The sequence below is a fragment of the Danaus plexippus genome, chromosome 12 (assembly GCF_018135715.1).
Source record: "Danaus plexippus chromosome 12, MEX_DaPlex, whole genome shotgun sequence".
Classification (NCBI taxonomy): Eukaryota; Metazoa; Arthropoda; class Insecta; order Lepidoptera; family Nymphalidae; genus Danaus; species Danaus plexippus.
Window position 1 is genome coordinate 3,368,434 of NC_083545.1, and position 18,987 is coordinate 3,387,420.

At 28.9% G+C, this 18,987-nt stretch overlaps 1 protein-coding gene across 1 annotated transcript; it reads left to right on the forward strand.

Moving 5' to 3' along the window:
- Nucleotides 1-1,163: 1,163 nt before the first annotated feature.
- Nucleotides 1,164-4,909, forward strand: LOC116772490 (uncharacterized). The gene is made up of 5 exons (XM_032664701.2): nucleotides 1,164-1,310; nucleotides 1,753-1,805; nucleotides 2,608-2,790; nucleotides 2,915-3,045; nucleotides 4,143-4,909. The coding sequence occupies exons 1-5, from the start codon at nucleotides 1,286-1,288 to the stop codon at nucleotides 4,522-4,524; spliced, it is 774 nt and encodes a 257-aa protein (XP_032520592.2). The 5' UTR covers nucleotides 1,164-1,285; the 3' UTR covers nucleotides 4,525-4,909.
- The last annotated feature ends 14,078 nt before the right edge of the window (nucleotides 4,910-18,987 follow it).

The following is an 18,987-nucleotide window of genomic DNA, read 5'->3' on the forward strand; positions in this document are numbered from 1 at the left end:
TTTAAAATGTAAATAACTATCTTTGCAATATGAAGCAAATACAAAAGCATTGATGATTTCTGCAATTTTCAAAGACTGGCTCATAAATATTGATAAGAAAATTGCTAAAGAAAAAAAGAAAAATCTTGTTTTTCCTCGATAATTGTAGAGCCCATAATGATATTCCAAAATTGAAAGCTGTTACAATCCAATATCTGCCCGCAAACACCACATCAAAATTACAGCCTATGGTATCAAGGTATCATTAAAAACTTTAAGTCCTTGTATAGAAAAGAAGTTGTCAGGAACATGAAAATAAAATTATTACTATATATGTATTGCACGCCATGAGAATGGCTGATAAAGCTTGGCATCTCTGCATATTGAATTGTTTCATTTATTTTACCTCTCCAACTCAAAATTTATAAGAATGAATCTCAACTTCTTTATGTCGAATAATCCATCTAGTCTAATAATAAGTCGAAATTCTATATATTTCGAAAACTCTATAACTCGAATTTTTTGGCGTCTCCCTTGATATTCGATTTATAGAGGTTCTACTGTATCAATAAAAAAAAAGAAACTGACCATTAATATTGAATAAGAGTAATCATACGCGGAAATACATTTACTTTTTTAAATTTAAAGGAATATATTCTTCAAACTTTGTTTTTAAAAATTAAAGGTATTTAAAAAAAAAGTGGATAAAAGACAAAACAACAGTATTTTACAAACTCTATTATATAACACGGATTAAAATTTATTTGATTCTTGTCTTATTATCTGATTTTTTACTATCTCTATAACGATGCTCAATATCAGCGATATTGTGCACTTAATCAATAAGGACGATATACATACATATTTGCAAATTGGCTTTTAACCTAAATTTAGAAAAAATGTAGAAAAAAAAAGAAGAAGAAAATTTAGTTTTATTTAAATTAGAAAAAGCATGTCAATCTAAAGTTTTAAACGGAAAATGTACTATAAACTATCATATTATTAATTAAGTTTTAAACATAAGTCATGGTTAATATGAAAGATATAATCAACAGATTATCAACTAATATGAATACTGTTAGAGGTATTTATGAAAGTAACGGAAGCAATTTTAATTTCTATTCCTACCCATCCTCCCCGCGTATCATCTTGTTAGCATAAAAATTTTCTAGACGATCGTCGTCTAAATTCTCCTGTTAACATTCTCTTTCCAAACACCGAAGCGAGCGATCGTGAAGTGTAAATATTAATATATTAATAAAGTGTGCAGTAAGAGCGAATTCAGCATCAATTCATCATACAAAACATGGAACCATTCACGACAAACGATGGTATGGATATATATATATATATTATATTAATAAAATTAAACATCTGAAATTTAAAAAAATGAGTTTATGTTAAATAATTATAATTCAAATTTTCATCAAAAATATTCTTCTAAATCTATTTTGTTTCGTTTCATTAATAAAATAGTATTTTTATTTTATAAAACTTTGATTAAAAGATTATTAGGAATGGAATATTAAAAATATATTTTTATAAACTTCATATCATTCAAAAGTAAATATCTAAAATTTTCATTCCATACTCTAGGCACCAGACTGGACAAAAAAAAAATTGTTTGTTTACAGGGATGATTTCAATTTATCTACTGAACGTTTGCACCTTTTTGCACTATTACCTCTATTTAATAGTAAAAATTATGCTGTTTGAAACCACATATTTTTTTATTATATTCACTAAAATTTATAAACATTCCATGCTTTTTAGGAAAATACAGAATTGAATCTCTGTCTACTGAAACATTTTTGGGTGCCTTAAAAGTAAGTAATATCATAGAGATATTAAATTCGTCGAATTTAGTTTTTTTTAAATAATTTTGACACAATTTCTAAATTTAAATTTCAGTGATACTTTTTTTAGTGACACTTTCCAGGCTTGTATTTGTTGTACAAATACAAACCTGGAAAGAATTTACATTTTACACCGACTACATATTATATAAACGGTTAATATAAATATGTATTTTATAAATTTAAATATATTGTAGGTCATTGTTACATACAATACATTTTTGTGCGTGATATAGGAATATCAGTAATTACATAATTATGTATTCATCAATCTATATGATGAGTTTTGAAGTCGTAGAAATTGTGTAATTATCAACACCACTAAAATGCTTACATAATAAAAGACTTTTATCTTGTTATATAATTATGTATCCAACATTTCTAAAAAAATTAACTATATAAACATTTCTAGTATCAGGTAAAAATACAAAAAATAACTCAAATGCTTTGGACAGAATATTTTTATTAATCTCATTTATACTAACGGCTGTTATGATGGTAACCATAACGTTACCTTATCAGAAAATTTAAAATACATTCCTTATGAACCCTATAATACTAAAGAATAATATTTTATTTAAACTTACAACACGTTAATCTTTTTTTAATTTTTTTACGAAACGTTGTATATAAATGAGAGGGAGAGACGAACAAAAAGCAGCCTTTTAGGTTAAATTTATTAAATGTTATAAAATTTTAATAATCTATTAACGAAAAACTTAAGAGAAAAAAATATTCCTTTATAAAATTATTCTACGTGCTTGTCTCCTAGATAATTGAAGACGATTTCTTTAAAGACGAGGTTATATCAATAGCCCTTGAGGTTAAAAATAATCCTAAAGCAATCGAAGAATTACTGGAATTGTGCGCAGACGCCGCCCTTGATTGTGTCTCCGTAGTTGCAGTCGTAGTTGAAACTGGGGAAGTTGCAGCAGTTTTATTTAATAAAATACAGGTGAATAAATAACATTATAATATTTTATCATTAATTATCATTAATATTTTCTAATCAAACATTTCGTAATTCCTTTTTAAAGAATTTTTTATTATTCTTGTTAACAAAACTTTATAACATTAAGGTTCAATCAATGGATGCTTCAGAAAAACCATTTTTTGCAATTTTTGCTGAAGAGCGTTGCACTCAAGCTTCATCTCGTTCCCTTGTAGAATTTATGGCTGATATTGATGGAAGATGCAATTTCTTCAACAAGTGAGGATAAATTTATTATAACATACTTATGGTTTTGTTGCTTATTACGTAAATCTATTAAACAGAAAACCTTATATTAACAGGCTTGTATAGTTTTTCTAGTCATTGATTTATATGATGAAATTATAACTATCCAATATTAAAATGAAATTGTTGATTGGACAAAACATGTTAGTATGTAATTTACTTGTTATTAACAGAAATATTTTTTTTAATTTGGAGTCATTTTTATGATATAACTAGAAAAATTAACAATCACTCTGAAATGCGTAACTGACATATATGTTACTTAATAAATTTGAATGATATTTACCTCACAAAAGTACTAAAACATACGAAACATGACAGTTTTGTATGTTTAAAATAAGATAATGCGTGCAGTCTCTTGGCGCAGAAGAAGTAAAACTTCGTAATGTGGAAATGAAAATAAGAAAGGGCAGAAATTATTTTTTAATGAACTTATTTTGTTTTTTTAAGACAAACTTTATTAACATTGCATACACCTCACAATTTAATTTATCTTGCAATTATCATTTTCGAGTAGAAAAATATTTAAGTCTATAAATTTACAATGAGATTACGTTTAAGTAAGAAGAAACCAAACAATCGATTGATATTCACAAAAGACGTACTTTGACAAAACCTTAAATCCGTGGCATTGTGTGTGGGATTGCTTACATCCACTTTTTAGAATTCTTATACATAGAATTTTAAAATAGAATGGTGTTCTAGTAAATTATATATGTATCAAATCAAACTACAAAAATAAAAACTATTATAAATTAATTAATATATATTAACAAGTGCGTATTTTATCTAATTTCTCGACGCTAGCACTGTTTATTTCGCTGCATAGCAAGAATACCGTGAGCAGTACATGGAATCTACCGACTCACTCTTTTGGCCTCTCCTACTTTCTATATTCGTGTATCTTTCTTTCTGTGTCCCTCAATGTAAAACATTTAATGCAACCTTATTGGAAGTCCCATAAGAAGTTTCACTTCAAAAACTGCTACCTACGAAAGTAATATCGATAGAGAAATTAAAATAAAGAATCAGCATTTCACAATGTCGTTCACAATTCTTATGATTTTCAGGTACAATGTTGATTGTAGTTTTGAGCTAATGTTCTTGGGCACAAAAAGTGGACACAGACGTTGTGGATTAGGAAAACTTCTCGCACAATTCTCTATAAACATTGCAAGAAAATATAAAGACCTAACTATGACACAACTATTTGTTAAAGATCTTGGACCAAAGTATGCTCATTTAATGCCTCATAAACCTTATGGTACATATCCGAAGATTTGCCAAGCCATTATGACTACAGAAGGCAGCCGAAGAATTGCAAAGGCTCTGAAATTTACAGTGCATTTGACACTGCCTCTTTCAAAATTTGTTTTCAATGGAAAAACCTACACTGAACGTATTGGAGATGAATCTTCATTTTGTGAAGTGGTAGCCCTAGCTTTGTACTAACTAACTTCACGAAAATCAAAAGTCTCTAATTTATGCATGATTTTATGCATACTTTTATAATAATTAAAGAAAATATCGCATTTGTAAGAACCAAAATAAAGACCTAAGATAGTATTTGTTTGTACAGATATCTTTATTAAATATATTTTATATTTCGTTGTCAAATCTCTTAACAGAAATTATATTCATATTTCTATGTATAAAACGAGGATTTAATTATTTTTGTTATGGCATAAATTATAATTTAATAATATAAGTATATTATGGTCGGTTCAAGCTAAATAAATATATTTTTGTTGCTTATAACTTTTGGCCAAAAACGAGGAGAAGAGTTCCGTTACGGGAAATACCTAGCAATTTGATATTTACAAAACCATGCTGAAAAATTCTGAAGTGGAATAAAAATTTAACTGACTATTTGTTTTATTGATACCTTAAAACATAAATGTCTTGAAATCGAGATAATATTACGAATATATTTTATAATTTTAATAATTATCATAAAGTAGTTCTTTCCTAACCAATAATGTATTTAGACACAAAAGTTGCTTGTCTATTAAAAGCAAAATACGTCTCACAAGCATTCGTCAAAACAAAACCTTTCGAACCAATACTCAACAAGGTTTTCTCGGCATACATATGTTACATTTTGAGACCAAACTAGTTTTTGTAACTTTGACAATGAAAAGGCTTTGTTTAACACGTAGCAAACTAAATAATATCCAATCATAGAATTGTGTTAACGATACTCAACATAGGTAAACATTTATACTCATCATGGCTTTATTTATATTAAAATTACGTTGTATAAATTTTTGTCGATATATAATAAATATTAGTGATTTAGTTTTTTATTAATTTTAATTGCAGTCAAAGGCTGTTATGACCATAGCTCTCAAAATATTATTATGTGATATTTTCGGGTTTTTAAGATACTCAAAAAAAACTTTTGTTTCATCCAGTTTAGCCAAAATTACAAGGCAGTCTGAAATAAAAGTTACAAATAAAAATCTAAGCAAATAGTATTTTAAATCCTATAAATTCTAAAAAAGAAAACAACATACATCTCTTTTTTTTTGTTAACTTAGTTTGTTACCTTCAACTTGAAAAGTGTCATTAAAGCTAATTAGAAATTACAAATTGAATTAAAAAGTACACCGTTAATTTATTTCTGTGAATAAAATTAATGATACAAACTATTTGAAAGAAATACAAATTACGTCTTCGTCGGTCAGTCTTATAGGGAACAATATAAATTTTTATTACTTATCTTTCCTTACTTGAAACTCACTGTTTATTTTATAATAAAATGTGTTCCATAAATTTAAATTTATCTTTCATCTCGTCTAAACGTCATCACGGTTACTGAGTATCAGGCAAAACTTTGAATACGCTGTAAAATAATTAAACGCTATGTGAATATGAAAAATAAAGTTGTATTTAAATGTATACACTCAGAATTATAAATTATTTATATAATATAAAGTCCGTTCAATTCTTAGGTTTAAGAAATAAATCAATGATTTGCACTAAAACATACGTGGTTCACAAAATAGTCAAATTTGTTGAACTACTTTTAACATTTAGTTTTAAAATCTCCAAACTCTTGTTTCATTGTGTAGAATTATTTATTATATTGTATACCCGTATATTATATTTTATTGCATGTATTCATATTTTTTGTATTTTTTTTTTAAAGATTTTTTGAAGTTTTCCATTTTTTTATTTCGATCTTTGATAATATTGTGTTAATTATTCACATATTTTGTTATTAGCATTTTGTTATTATTTTAATTAACTACTGCAAAAAAAAACCAGCAAGTAATAAATAGAAACAATATATTTTATTTCTTTAAATTTTAAGAAAGAGACATATGCAAAAACTTCTATTATTTAATAGAATTACAATAAGGTAAGGAATTATAAATGTAAAAACAATATTTCAAGCATAAAGTACATATTTAGTAATATATAAATTTAAAAGATTTTATTAATGCTCGGGAAGGTACACATAAAAATGTGATATTTCGTTTTGAGTGATACAAGATGTTCCGGATATATTAACCCTTAAGGGTATAATAATTCATGTACAAAAAGAGAAAATTGTCGTGATTTGTCCTTTCGCCTTTTCCGTGATATCAACATATCCTTTTTTTTTATATCTGGACGAAATATATTTAAGATTCGGCGATCATAAAATTATCAACCAAAAAAAAAAGACCGACATAATGTATTTTTTCTTTTTAATAATACATCAAAAATGTACCTTTTAAATAACTCTTCTATTTTTTTTCAAAATCGATAACAATTTTTATGATTGAAGATCTTGTGAATATTTCAAAAGGTTGTGGATGGAACTATTGAATGGTATAATTGCATCGAGCAAGTTCTGATAAATTGGTTTTCGTTAATTGATTTGGAGCCGACGTCGTTGACTTTGGCAGTTTGTAGCTGGCATTATTTTTACTATTGTTCATCTCTTCGAATGGCGAGTTATTTATTATTTTGTAAACGTCGTATGTTTATATCAGGGTTTTACAATTTTATTGAAATAACGTTGGTTTTTACCTTTGGAATTCCAAAATACAAGCATGACTTGACATTTTTTGAGAGTAACAAGCTACTTTCAATGCTACGTGGTCTAGAATATATATATATTTTTCAAATATAACTTAGGTACATTTTAGCTCTTTATGAATAAATAATATTCTGTTTCATTTTCTAGTCTAAATTCTTTTGTAGACTAACAACGTACAAACTACCAGCACGAAATAATAGCAAGCAAAATTTAATGATTTCGAAATATTTACCTATTAAATTAAAAATGTTATTTTTTATTTTAGAGATAGTAGATATAATTGAGAGCATGATTTTTGTACTTATTAATGACTGATACATAAAACTTGCTCTGGTTACTTGACATATACATTTTTTTAGAGTTACTGTTTTTATTACTGATTACGTAAATATGTCTTGAGGAAAGTTATTGCGATTTTCTTAAAGAAAATTATAAATTTGAAAATAATAAATAAAATAATTGTGGTGATAACAATTTTCCATTTACAAAACGTTCATTTCTTATTTCATTACAGTGAAATATTACGTATCACAATTTACGTTGAGGAGTAGCATGGGAGGTCTGATTAACACCTGGTTTATGAGAAAAGCGCTCTTAAACGTTTAATTTTTTTTATTGTCACTTAATTTTATGAGAGCCAAAACCATTATTTTAAAGCATCCCCATATTTTATATAAATATTGACATGAATATGAAAAATTTGGGTAGAAATTTATTTTCCAGAATAACAAAATAGTTCCACGTAACTTTGTTATTCTAATTAAATACCTACGGTCTAGTTGCGAACTAGTGACCCATTTTGTGTTGGACATGTGTCAAAACAAATATTAAATTTCTAATCGTGTTTAAGTGTGTATAAAGATATATCTGTACTAATAATTGTTTTATAAAAAAAAATTATTACTAAATTTATAATTGTGCTTTATGGTGCTGTATTTTTTAAATAAAAAGTCTTTGGTTATAAATATTTGAAAAAGTAATGCAAGGAAATTTTAATTAAAGAATTAAATATATTAAATGTAATTTTTCAGAATACCTATGTAAAATTCTATAACAACAATATATTTTCCTACTGTAGCCTTGGTTTTTTTTGTAATAATTACAGTTGAAATAAAAAAATAACAATAGTTACATAAATTTTATAATTCATTGAAAAATATAGACCTGAAAAATATATTCCATTACGACTAGGAAGCCACCAATAATACAATCATCACTCAATTGATTCGACGAAACGACATCTAAATGATTTAAAAACTATTTTCAAGACTACTGTGATTATATATATATATATATATGTTTTATTCAATCAAAATTAACAGGTTAAATAAATTATTTTATTAACTTCCATATCACTATAAAAACAACAGTTTTTCAGTAAAATAATTATTTAATTTAAAACTATCTCAAATAAAAATAATGGAATATTTTGAGTAATTTTAGAGTTCTAGATTGTGTAAGTTTATTTCACTGTTTGATGAGTAACATCGTGTGATATGAAGCTTAGGAATTGAGCTTTTGAATATGCTCTTGGGAGAAGAGTCTAACTGAGCTCAAGAGTAACGATATAATAACTTTATTGTCTGTGAAGTAACCAACAAATAGGAAACGATTATTTAAAATCCTCCCAAATGTTAATGAAATTGTATAAATCAATAACTTATTTTCCTCTTTATATGATGTCCCTGATTTGTTATTAAATATTATTTCAAAATAATGTCTATTATGTTAACTTACTCACAATGAAGTAAATTTTGTCAAATTAATAAAAGATTATCACCATAAAAAAAATTGCTTTTAAAAACTTGTATAGCAAAGATATTTTCAGTTTTTTAAATATTTAACTATTAATTTAAATAAGTTTTGTATAAATATAAATTATTTTATATTATATTACCTTTTAATTTTCATCATGATTAAATCAGACGAAAGTATTCGTGATTCTCTTTTTGTCATTCACGATAATTATTAAAAAATATAATAGTAATTCATAGGTGGACTAAATCGAAAAAATACATTTTTTTTAATGTATATGTCTGCGTTAATGATAAATGTGTAATAATTAAAATAATATTAATTATCACTCAATTGTAGATATCGGCCTTTGTTTTTCGAAATAAGTCCATTGATTTATGAATTAAATATTTTTGCATTAATGATTAAAAAGTATTATTCGAAATAAATTCATAACTAATCAATTGATTTGTAAATAAAAACAAATAAATATGAAATTACTTTTGATTGTAAATAATAATTTTAGTTTTATTTATAAGTAAAATGACTCGGACGTCATCCACCAATCAGTGAATCAGGTGAGTTGTGTAGAGGGGACGGCTCCCATATAAGCAAGGCTAATCGTCGATTAGCCAGTGGTCAAGGGGCCCGCCTGAATCATCTGCTTATTTTAATAAGTATTATAAAATGGAGGATAATTCTCACAACCATGAGACTTCAGAGCCACCTAGCTCGCCCATATTCCAATCGCGAGCCGACACATAATTTCGAAAATATTACATAAACTTTTGTGGTCCACGTATTTTCTAACAGTAATTTCAAACATTTTTATGCCAGCTCTTCTCTGATCTTTATATTTGGTTGAGTACATAATCAAATACTTCTGCTTAAAGAAAATGATTGTGGTGTCCATATATGATACTGCTTATGATCTCATTACTTCAACCATGATCAATACGATTCAGAAAGCAGATATAAATCATATTATTTATTTTACTCGTAAATTAAAAAAAGGTTATGACTCCTCGAAAACTGCAAAAGATATTATGGTAATTTTTTTATAAAAAAGAAAAATCCTAAAATTAAAATAGTTTACTTTAATCCCAACTATGACGACAACTCATTTTTTTTACATATTAATTGATAATTATGTAATAAGAATAATAAAAGGCTCTCAATAGAAAACGAGGTAACTAATAACAGATTTAAATATTTATTAATAAGGAGAAACGTAATACATTTATTTTAATGTCTGAATGATAAGCAAATATCGGGGAAAACTTGCACGCATGAGTGGGAACGCACATCTTAAATGGTCAGTGGAGACGAATTGATCCGAGCGAAACTTGGTCTAGAACATTTCATTTTACTCCTACACAGTGAGCGGCTGCAATGCTCAAACAATAGCAAGACGAATAAATAAGCGAATAAATTTTATTTTTATAAATAATAACAAGTAAATATATACAATTTAGATTTGAAGCATAAGTAGATACAAAGTGGAGGTGTCCACCTTCCATTTTATTTGTAAATAAAATGTTATGAAACCCAATAATAATAACTGCTTCATAATATAGTTTGTAACAAGACGACATATACTTAATAATGACTAGATCTCTACTGTTCGACGTTTAACAGTAGGTATAGTTATATAGATTTAATTAATTTATCTAAAGTAATCACTCTTTTACGGAAAATTATTTGATGAGTGGAATAATGAAATTACTTTATACATTTAATTAACAAAAGATCTTTTGAATTTGTTAGCAAATTAAAGTAGAATATAATCTGAGTTTACGTTCAATTTGCATACCTCTCAGGGCTCCAGTTCTGTGGTTCATATCGATTGATCTTATTATTGTGGAAGCGCGCTTCCTTCATCCCACTTCTGGTATTGAGTATTTACGGTTAAAATAGGATACCCGAAAGATTTGTGTTATTACTTTGATTTTAAATCATTGTTATAATTTAGTTATACATGAAAAGATATTTGAGCGTTATTCATATAAGGATTTTTAATTATCTACATAATTTTTTACACACATTTTTTTCTTATTTTACACATTTTCTATAGATCAACAGCAAATTATATTTTTTTTTGAAATGTTGCGTATAAAGGAATCTCCGCTGGCCAAAACTGTTGATATTGTTTCTTAATATATTCTATAACCTTTTCGATTCAGTTTGAGTCTGTTTCAAAAGTGAAGTTGTCGCATAAGTATCGTCCTTTTAACAATATGTCACAAAGTAATAATATCATTATTATCGCACTGAAATATAATAGGTATTGGAATTCATACAACTGAACTCTTATTAAGAATTCTTAAGATCTGCTGAAACTTTTAATTCTAGTTTCATAACTTTTGTGATATCGACTTTTAGTCATTTTTATTTTCCGTCTTATTAAAACTTTTCTCATAGATCTATGCCATTTCTGATTTTCCACGCTTAACATTTATAGCTTGCAATTACTTTTATATGGATGATATAAATAGGCTATATAAAAAGTGCGAAAATTTTATACGTGAGCATGTTCATTTTTCTCTGTTAGCTTAACCAAAACTACCTTCCAGTCAAGTCTAGTCAGGTTTTTTACTTATATATAATTTAATGAGGAGAGATTTTTTTCTTTAATATTTAATGTCAAATGGTATGATTTTAAATTCTGTAAAGAAAAGTCAGTAGAGTATTCTAACCATAAATGTATACAAATATACACTGTATACATATATAATAATAAAATATTGTAGCTGCTACCTTTTTTAGAATTTCAAAATCATTGAAACGAAAATTATATATGAATAAATGGTGCTTTTAAAGAAAATTACTTGAAAACGTGACTTTAATCTAATGATATAAAAAATATTATTATTTCCATCTAAGCCCTCAAATTTCTGACTTACAAAAATTTATTTACAGCCATTAAATAATAAAATGAAATATAACTGGAGAATTTTTCTCATATAAATTATCACTTTGTATGTTTTTAGTAAAGCTATTTCGGATCTACTATTTTCAAAACTATTAAAGAAATTTCCCGATTAGTAAGAATAAAATGAAAGTTTTGTTTCGATAAGCAATCAAATATAATTAATTTAAGAAAATATATTCACTTTTGGGACAAGCGCAATACGTAAACTTCTATACATATTCTTTACTGTAGCTCTATAAAATAAATAACTGCCGTTATTTTCAGACCCCGAGAGCGCAGTTACAAAACCTTTATGTGAATTTTCTCTTTGAAAGTTGCCGCAATTTAAAAATTGGATACTTCAAAATACCTTGAATTGCTTCTTATTGTTCAAAGACTTAAAGAATAAAATATTTTTAGTAACAAATTGCTGTCATTTATACTATTCTCTGTTGTGACATACCAAAAAACACATACCAACAAATTTTTCGATATGTACGTAAAATTTTAATTAATTAGTCATTAGAAAAATTTAATGAAGTAAGTTTATACAATGTCTACTTTTGGAAACAGGTCTCTAAAATATGTGAAAGATTTGCTGTTTACTCCTACACATTTCTCCCAAAATATTAATTTTCCCGCAGTTATATTTGCGACTGAGAATTTTCAAAATATATATTCAACATACATATATTTCTCGAATTGGGGATCAAAAGCTAATGGTATCTTGTCTGCCATGTAAACACCCCCCAAATTGGGCTTAAATAATAATATGAAACATCTTGAGATAGAAGGCCAAATCGAAATATTAAAAAAATAGGAAATGCTTTACATGTTCTTTAACCTTTAATCAAGCATTTTGTTTTGTTCTTAAATTAAATAAGAGATATTATACAAATATTCCTGTAAAAAGAAACTACTTTTTAAAAATGTTTGTTAAACTGAAATCGTTTGAAAGATGGAATAGCCACACTATAAACTCCAGTGTTCGGAGCCTACACAAAGAAATAATAAAACAATAAATTTTGCAATAAAAACTTTTTTATTATCAATTAAACTGAGAAAGGGTCCGTACCCAAGCATTTGATAAACTGTTTTTATGATCGCCGCCATAACACTACTTATTGCTGTGATAAATACAAAAGCTTCTGAATGCTTACAATTTCCCTTGACTTTTAGCAGGTAAGGTAAGTTAATCGTGTCATAGCACAATATAGCTAAGGTATATAATATGTATATAGGTAACTAAATACAGGGGAACACTTGTTATCACAAAAAGTGACGAAACCTCTTAGCATTCAATGGATTCACCGTGCGGATGACGGGTCCAACCCGTTCAACAGTGCCTGGGACTTGCGACCCAGGTGTAGGTTTAAGGAGCCCCTATCTAACGCGCGTTAATCTAACCTAAACTAATTTGAAAAGAACCTACTAGGGCTGCCTTCGAAGTACGAGCCAAGAATTAATATATGAGTTCTAGACAGGCCCAAGTCTTTTAGTAGGTTGTAGAGAGATTTAGCCGTTATACCTCTCGCTCCCACTTCTACCACGTATAAATCACGACGAAGCTATTTTGAGGGAGTTCGTTAGTGAGCTCGTAATATTTGTTGCCCTTGATGGTATGGTCTTTGCGGAAGTTGGTTTTCAAAGGAACCGCAAGCTCTATCGTCACAACGCGCTTTAAAATTCACGAATACATAAATATGGCCGGTCTGGAGGCCAACGCACAAATATCCTCGGGAATTTTGTACTGTTTTTCATACGTATCTATCATTATAGTCCAAGCCGAAGCCGTTTTAAGGATGGAGTAAAGCTTAACGTTTGATTTTATAGCCCAAGTGCCCTCTCTCACAAAACCTACTGATCGCTCCCTTGTGGTTATTTCCCTTTGCGCTCTGGCTACCGAAAGACGAACTGCTTCGCGTATGATTTCCAGAATCCTATCGTGACGACGCGAGTATTGACCGCTATCCAGGAGGACCTTACATCCCACTAACAAACCTAGCAGTTCCAACTGCGTTCCCACAGATATAGCAAATCTTGTCGGTACCTCTAACCCATCTTACTTAATTATTCTGATCTGGGAGAGTCATTTGGAACGCATTGAGGTAGAATTTTAGCAATGCTGGCGACTAATCATGGATTAAGGTGCGCCATTTTAGTGGTAATGGGATTCAAAAATCTCCTATGTCTAACCACTCGTTCTGCATTTCTAAACACATTGCATCTTATATTTATCATTCTCATCTTGCCGAATAAAAGAGTTCAATATATCGGTATCTTGAACTTTCTTACTTTATCCTAACCCTACTCTGTAACTTTGTACCCCTATCATAAACTGCTGGTTAAATTGAAGCCTTGACTCTAGCTCTGGCTTCCCCAGGATATATCTTTTGAAAACTCTCAGGTATTTATAGAGCTCTGATGGCCTTTTTAGACTCATTTCAAAACTATTGCGATCCCTGAATAAGCCGGTAGCGCGAGCCAGAGCACGACTTCAATATCTTTATAACGCCTGCATCTAACTTTGACAAAAGGGTTTTATTAATATCATAGACAAGAAAAGGCCAATTTAAACGTTAGGTTAGGTAATTATTGTGGATCTAAGCTTTTTTAACGTTACTGATCTGTTGGCTATCCACCTTGTTAATATCGTTTAAAAAGCTATCTACTATTCCTTCTAAAGATGGAGTACGACCTATATTATCAATCTTCCGACCGAGAAATTCAAATGGTGCATTTTCCGTAGCCGCAGAAATGCATTGAATCCCTAACAATAATCTTGTATGATATATTGAGGTGTATCTTGTATTCCGCCTACCGAGACAGAGACAGTGACATTGACTTTGTTTTGTCCTCGTTCCATCGGTCTCACTCACAGAATTTATCCACTTCATCCAATAGTATTTGACAGCGTTCGGGGTTACGTGTCAGTATTGCGAGATCCTCAGAGAAGACTAAAATAAATTCCGTGTATTTATTATTAAACTTGAACCGATACCCCCATTTTTTCTCGTTGCTGATTAATTAATCTACTAATATGTTAATAAATATAAAATATTAAATATTATTTAAGACAAACAACAGCCCTGAAATAGTCCTACATTATATCTTAAAGTTTTTGAAACGCCTTCTTTAGATATTATAGAAAACTTTAATTTTCAGTAATATGACGCGATTATATCGCTAACTACTGTTGGAAAGTTATACCATTTTAGCGCGAATAACATTAGCTCGAGTTGTATTGACCCGAACGCATTCTCTAAGTCTATCCAACAAACTGTAATTTGCCTCTCGCTTTTCCTAGTATCTTTTAAACTCTCCGACAGCAAAGTGTTGTGTTCTAGGCATCTAGAAATCCTGGGTAAAAACCCTTTCTGGTGATTTGTCCTAAAATACCTGTTGCTGAGCATGAATCGCGTCATTCTCGTTTCTAGAACTGAGAACAAGATTTTAGATATAGTATTTGTTAAGGCTATCGATCTAGTATCTTTCGGATCCGTAACTCGATCTTTTTTGGAAATGAGGACAAAATTTGCTTTCCCGAAGCACTCTGGGATTTGCTTCCTTGACCAGATTTTATCGTATATATTTATTTGATGTTTAGGAACCGATGGACATTTTTTAAAGACTATATATGGGATACCATCGGGTCCCGGTGCAGATTTATACGATTTTTTCTTTATCTAACTACTTATTTCCTCTGGCATTGGTGTAATGCCGTGGAAATCGATACGAGGAATTCCAGGTTTTTGTTCGTTGGGATCTGTATAGAGTCTTACACTTTTAGGCACCTTGTATGCGCTCTTCAAATGATCGTAAATTTGTTCCTTGGTCAAGAGAAGCTGTCCGAGTACTTTATTATAAATGGTTTTCGAATACTCAAAAGGGTCTTTGTAAAAATTTACTTCCCGTTTTGCCCGGTCAACATTATTATTATTATTATAATTTTTAGAATTGATCTTAACACTCAAGCTAGTTAATGACTAAGGTGATTGTCGCCTAGGGCTTTGGCTATACGTAGATTTTTTATTAGTTCCCGTTTTTTCTTCCTCATTTTCATCTTGAAAGAATTGTCCTTGTTTTTGCGAGCGTAATGATTTCGATTGTATTTAAATCAAATAGGTGTAAAAATGGTCGTAGTAAACAGAATCATTTTAACATGTATGTAACTACTAGCTGTGCCCGCGACTTTGTTCGCGTAGAAAAGTACCTTAATACAAAATTTCTTCATACAAGTTGACGCTGTGTACGTGAACGCACGGTAAGTAAGAACGATCTAATCGTGTTTTGCTAACCATTGATAAGGCCTAGGAATAACGGGCGTAAGTATGTTGGTAATTCGTATGTACCTATAAGTATTTCTTTACTTTTCGGGACGATTACAGCTTGACCCGGTAGGTGGCGCTGCTATTGGTAGAAAAGCTATTAAACGGCTGGCTGATTTAGTTGAAATTTTATCTATATAAGTAGCATAGTCTTGAGTTCGTTCTAAATGCTATTACTATTAGACCCGGTAGGTGACACTTGTCTTCATGGTCTCAAAATATAAATTTGTTTACTTCGCTGTGGTGTATTTGTTTTACTTACCTGTCTATCGATTTTTAATTTCTGTTAAATAAAATTTTAAATTTGCATCTTTTGTAAAATTTTAACCGCCTTGTATATGATTTAATTATCTTGTAAATGTATTTAATTAGCTCTCGGGACGGTTACGACTAATTCCGGTAGGTGGCGCCGTCATTGGTATAAAAACTGAAACCACTAGGCCGATTGGATTGAATTTTCCCTCGGAAATTAGTACATTAATTAAATACAACATGTCATTATTAAATCCATTAATTGTTCAATGCGAGTAACTTTACATAAGTTTGCTTCAAAGTAGTTTAAAAATATTCCCTTGGGAATGAGACATTTTCCCGCGGTAAAAGGTAACCTAAATGTTGCATCAGATGATCAGCAACCCCAAATTATGTAAAATTTCAAAGACTATTTTAAAACAGTTTTTTTTAGTACCCTTATCACGTGTTTGACTCGTCAAACTAAAGTTTTTTACATAATGAAATGTAAGACACTATTCCTCCATAACTTAGGACAGGCGTTGACAATGTCGTTTCTTCAAGATGGTAGCTTAATTTAGATATAAATGACCTGAGTACGAGTGGTTATTATACTAATGCTAACTATCGCTGCCACACACACCAGTCTTCGCGATGGCTGGCCCTCTGCCGGAGAAGCTTGGAAGTTTATTAACACTCGAGTGTTAATAGGGATATCAAAGAATTTAGGAAACTCATACATACTGGTCCATTCATTGGTATATACATAGGTATTTCAATATAAATAATAAAGAAATGAATATTCTTAACAATTGAAAACATTTTCTCTACCTATTAGCCATTTTAATACTTGTGGATGACTGAGAAGAAATAGTGCAGTACCTTTATAAAACGTAAAATTGTGGGTAAGGCCGAGTTACTACAATCGAGATCACATTCACTAGATTAAATATCTCATAGCCACGAAGTCGAAAAACTCAAGAAATGACTTCGGATAAGCGGTGTGCGACTAATGTACGCCTGACCATGTCATAAGTCACAATTGATTGTAAATTCGGAATAAAAAAATAAAGTAAAATGTATGTATGTATCAATAAATTAATGAGATAGCCCCGTTTAAATATTTTGTTGAAATATATTAAAGCTATGTTTATATTACTTTAAATAAATAAACCAGTTTTTGGTACATATACTTATCAAATAAAATAATATAAAATAAAATAAAATATAATAAAATAAAATAAATGCAATCTTGCAGAAATTGGATCTCTTTATTAAACAAATATCTTTATTAAACAAACTTTAAAAAGGACCCTAAATAAACTACACAATTACACGAGTGAAATTTATTTCTTCAATATTCGGTTTTCCTTACATACTAATTTTCCTTATATACCAATTTTCCTTATATACCAATTTTCCTTATATACTAATTTCCCTTATATACCAATATTCCTTATATACTAATTTCCCTTATATACCAATTTCCCTTATATACCAATTTTCCTTATATACCAATTTCCCTTATATACCAATTTTCCTTATATACTAATATCCCTTATATACCAATTTTCCTTATATACTAATTTCCCTTATATACCAATTTTCCTTATATACCAATTTTCCTTATATACCAATTTTCCTTATATACTAATTTCCCTTATATACCAATTTTCCTTATATACCAATTTTCCTTATATACCAATTTTCCTTATATACCAATTTTCCTTATATACCAATTTTCCTTATATACCAATTTTCCTTATATACTTATTTCCCTTATATACCAATTTCCCTTATATACTAATATCCCTTATATACCAATTTTCCTTATATACCAATTTTCCCTATATACCAATTTTCCTTATATACCAATTTTCCTTATATACTAATTTCCCTTATATACCAATTTCCCTTATATACTAATTTCCCTTTTCCCTTATATACCAATTTCCCTTAAATACTAATTTCCCTTATATACCAATTTCCCTTATATACCAATTTTCCTTATATACCAATTTCCCTTATATACCAATTTTCCTTATATACTAATATCCCTTATATACCAATTTTCCTTATATACTAATTTCCCTTATATACCAATTTTCCTTATATACCAATTTTCCTTATATACCAATTTTCCTTATATACTAATTTCCCTTATATACTAATTTCCCTTTTCCCTTATATACCAATTTCCCTTAAATACTAATTTTCCTTATATACCAATTTTCCTTAAATACCAATTTTCCTTATATACCAATTTTCCTAATATACCAATTTCCCTTATATACTAATTTCCCTTATATACTAATTTCCCTTATATACCAATATTCCTTATATACTAATTTCCCTTATATACCAATTTCCCTTATATATCAATTTTCCTTATATACCAATTTTCCTTATATACCAATTTTCCTTATATACCAATTTCCCTTATATACCAATTTCCCTTATATACCAATTTTCCTTATATACTAATTTCCCTTTTCCTTATATACTAAAATATCTTAGATACTTATATCCTCGTAGACTAGCCAAAGAATATTCGGTTATTATATACCTACTATACTGCCTATTCGGCGGCTTTTGTTATAGTCGGCCGAGTCCGAATGTGCAAGTCGTCGTCGTATATATTCGTCCGCATACCGAATACTCAAGTATTACTTTATTAAGTA

Bases quoted from the DNA above. Each gene is read 5' to 3' on its own strand.
- LOC116772490 (XM_032664701.2), top strand. From the start codon at position 1,286: ATGGAACCATTCACGACAAACGATG. The intron at 1,311-1,752 runs GTATGGATATAT...CATGCTTTTTAG, and splicing joins ACCATTCACGACAAACGATG to GAAAATACAGAATTGAATCT. The intron at 1,806-2,607 runs GTAAGTAATATC...CTTGTCTCCTAG, and splicing joins CATTTTTGGGTGCCTTAAAA to ATAATTGAAGACGATTTCTT.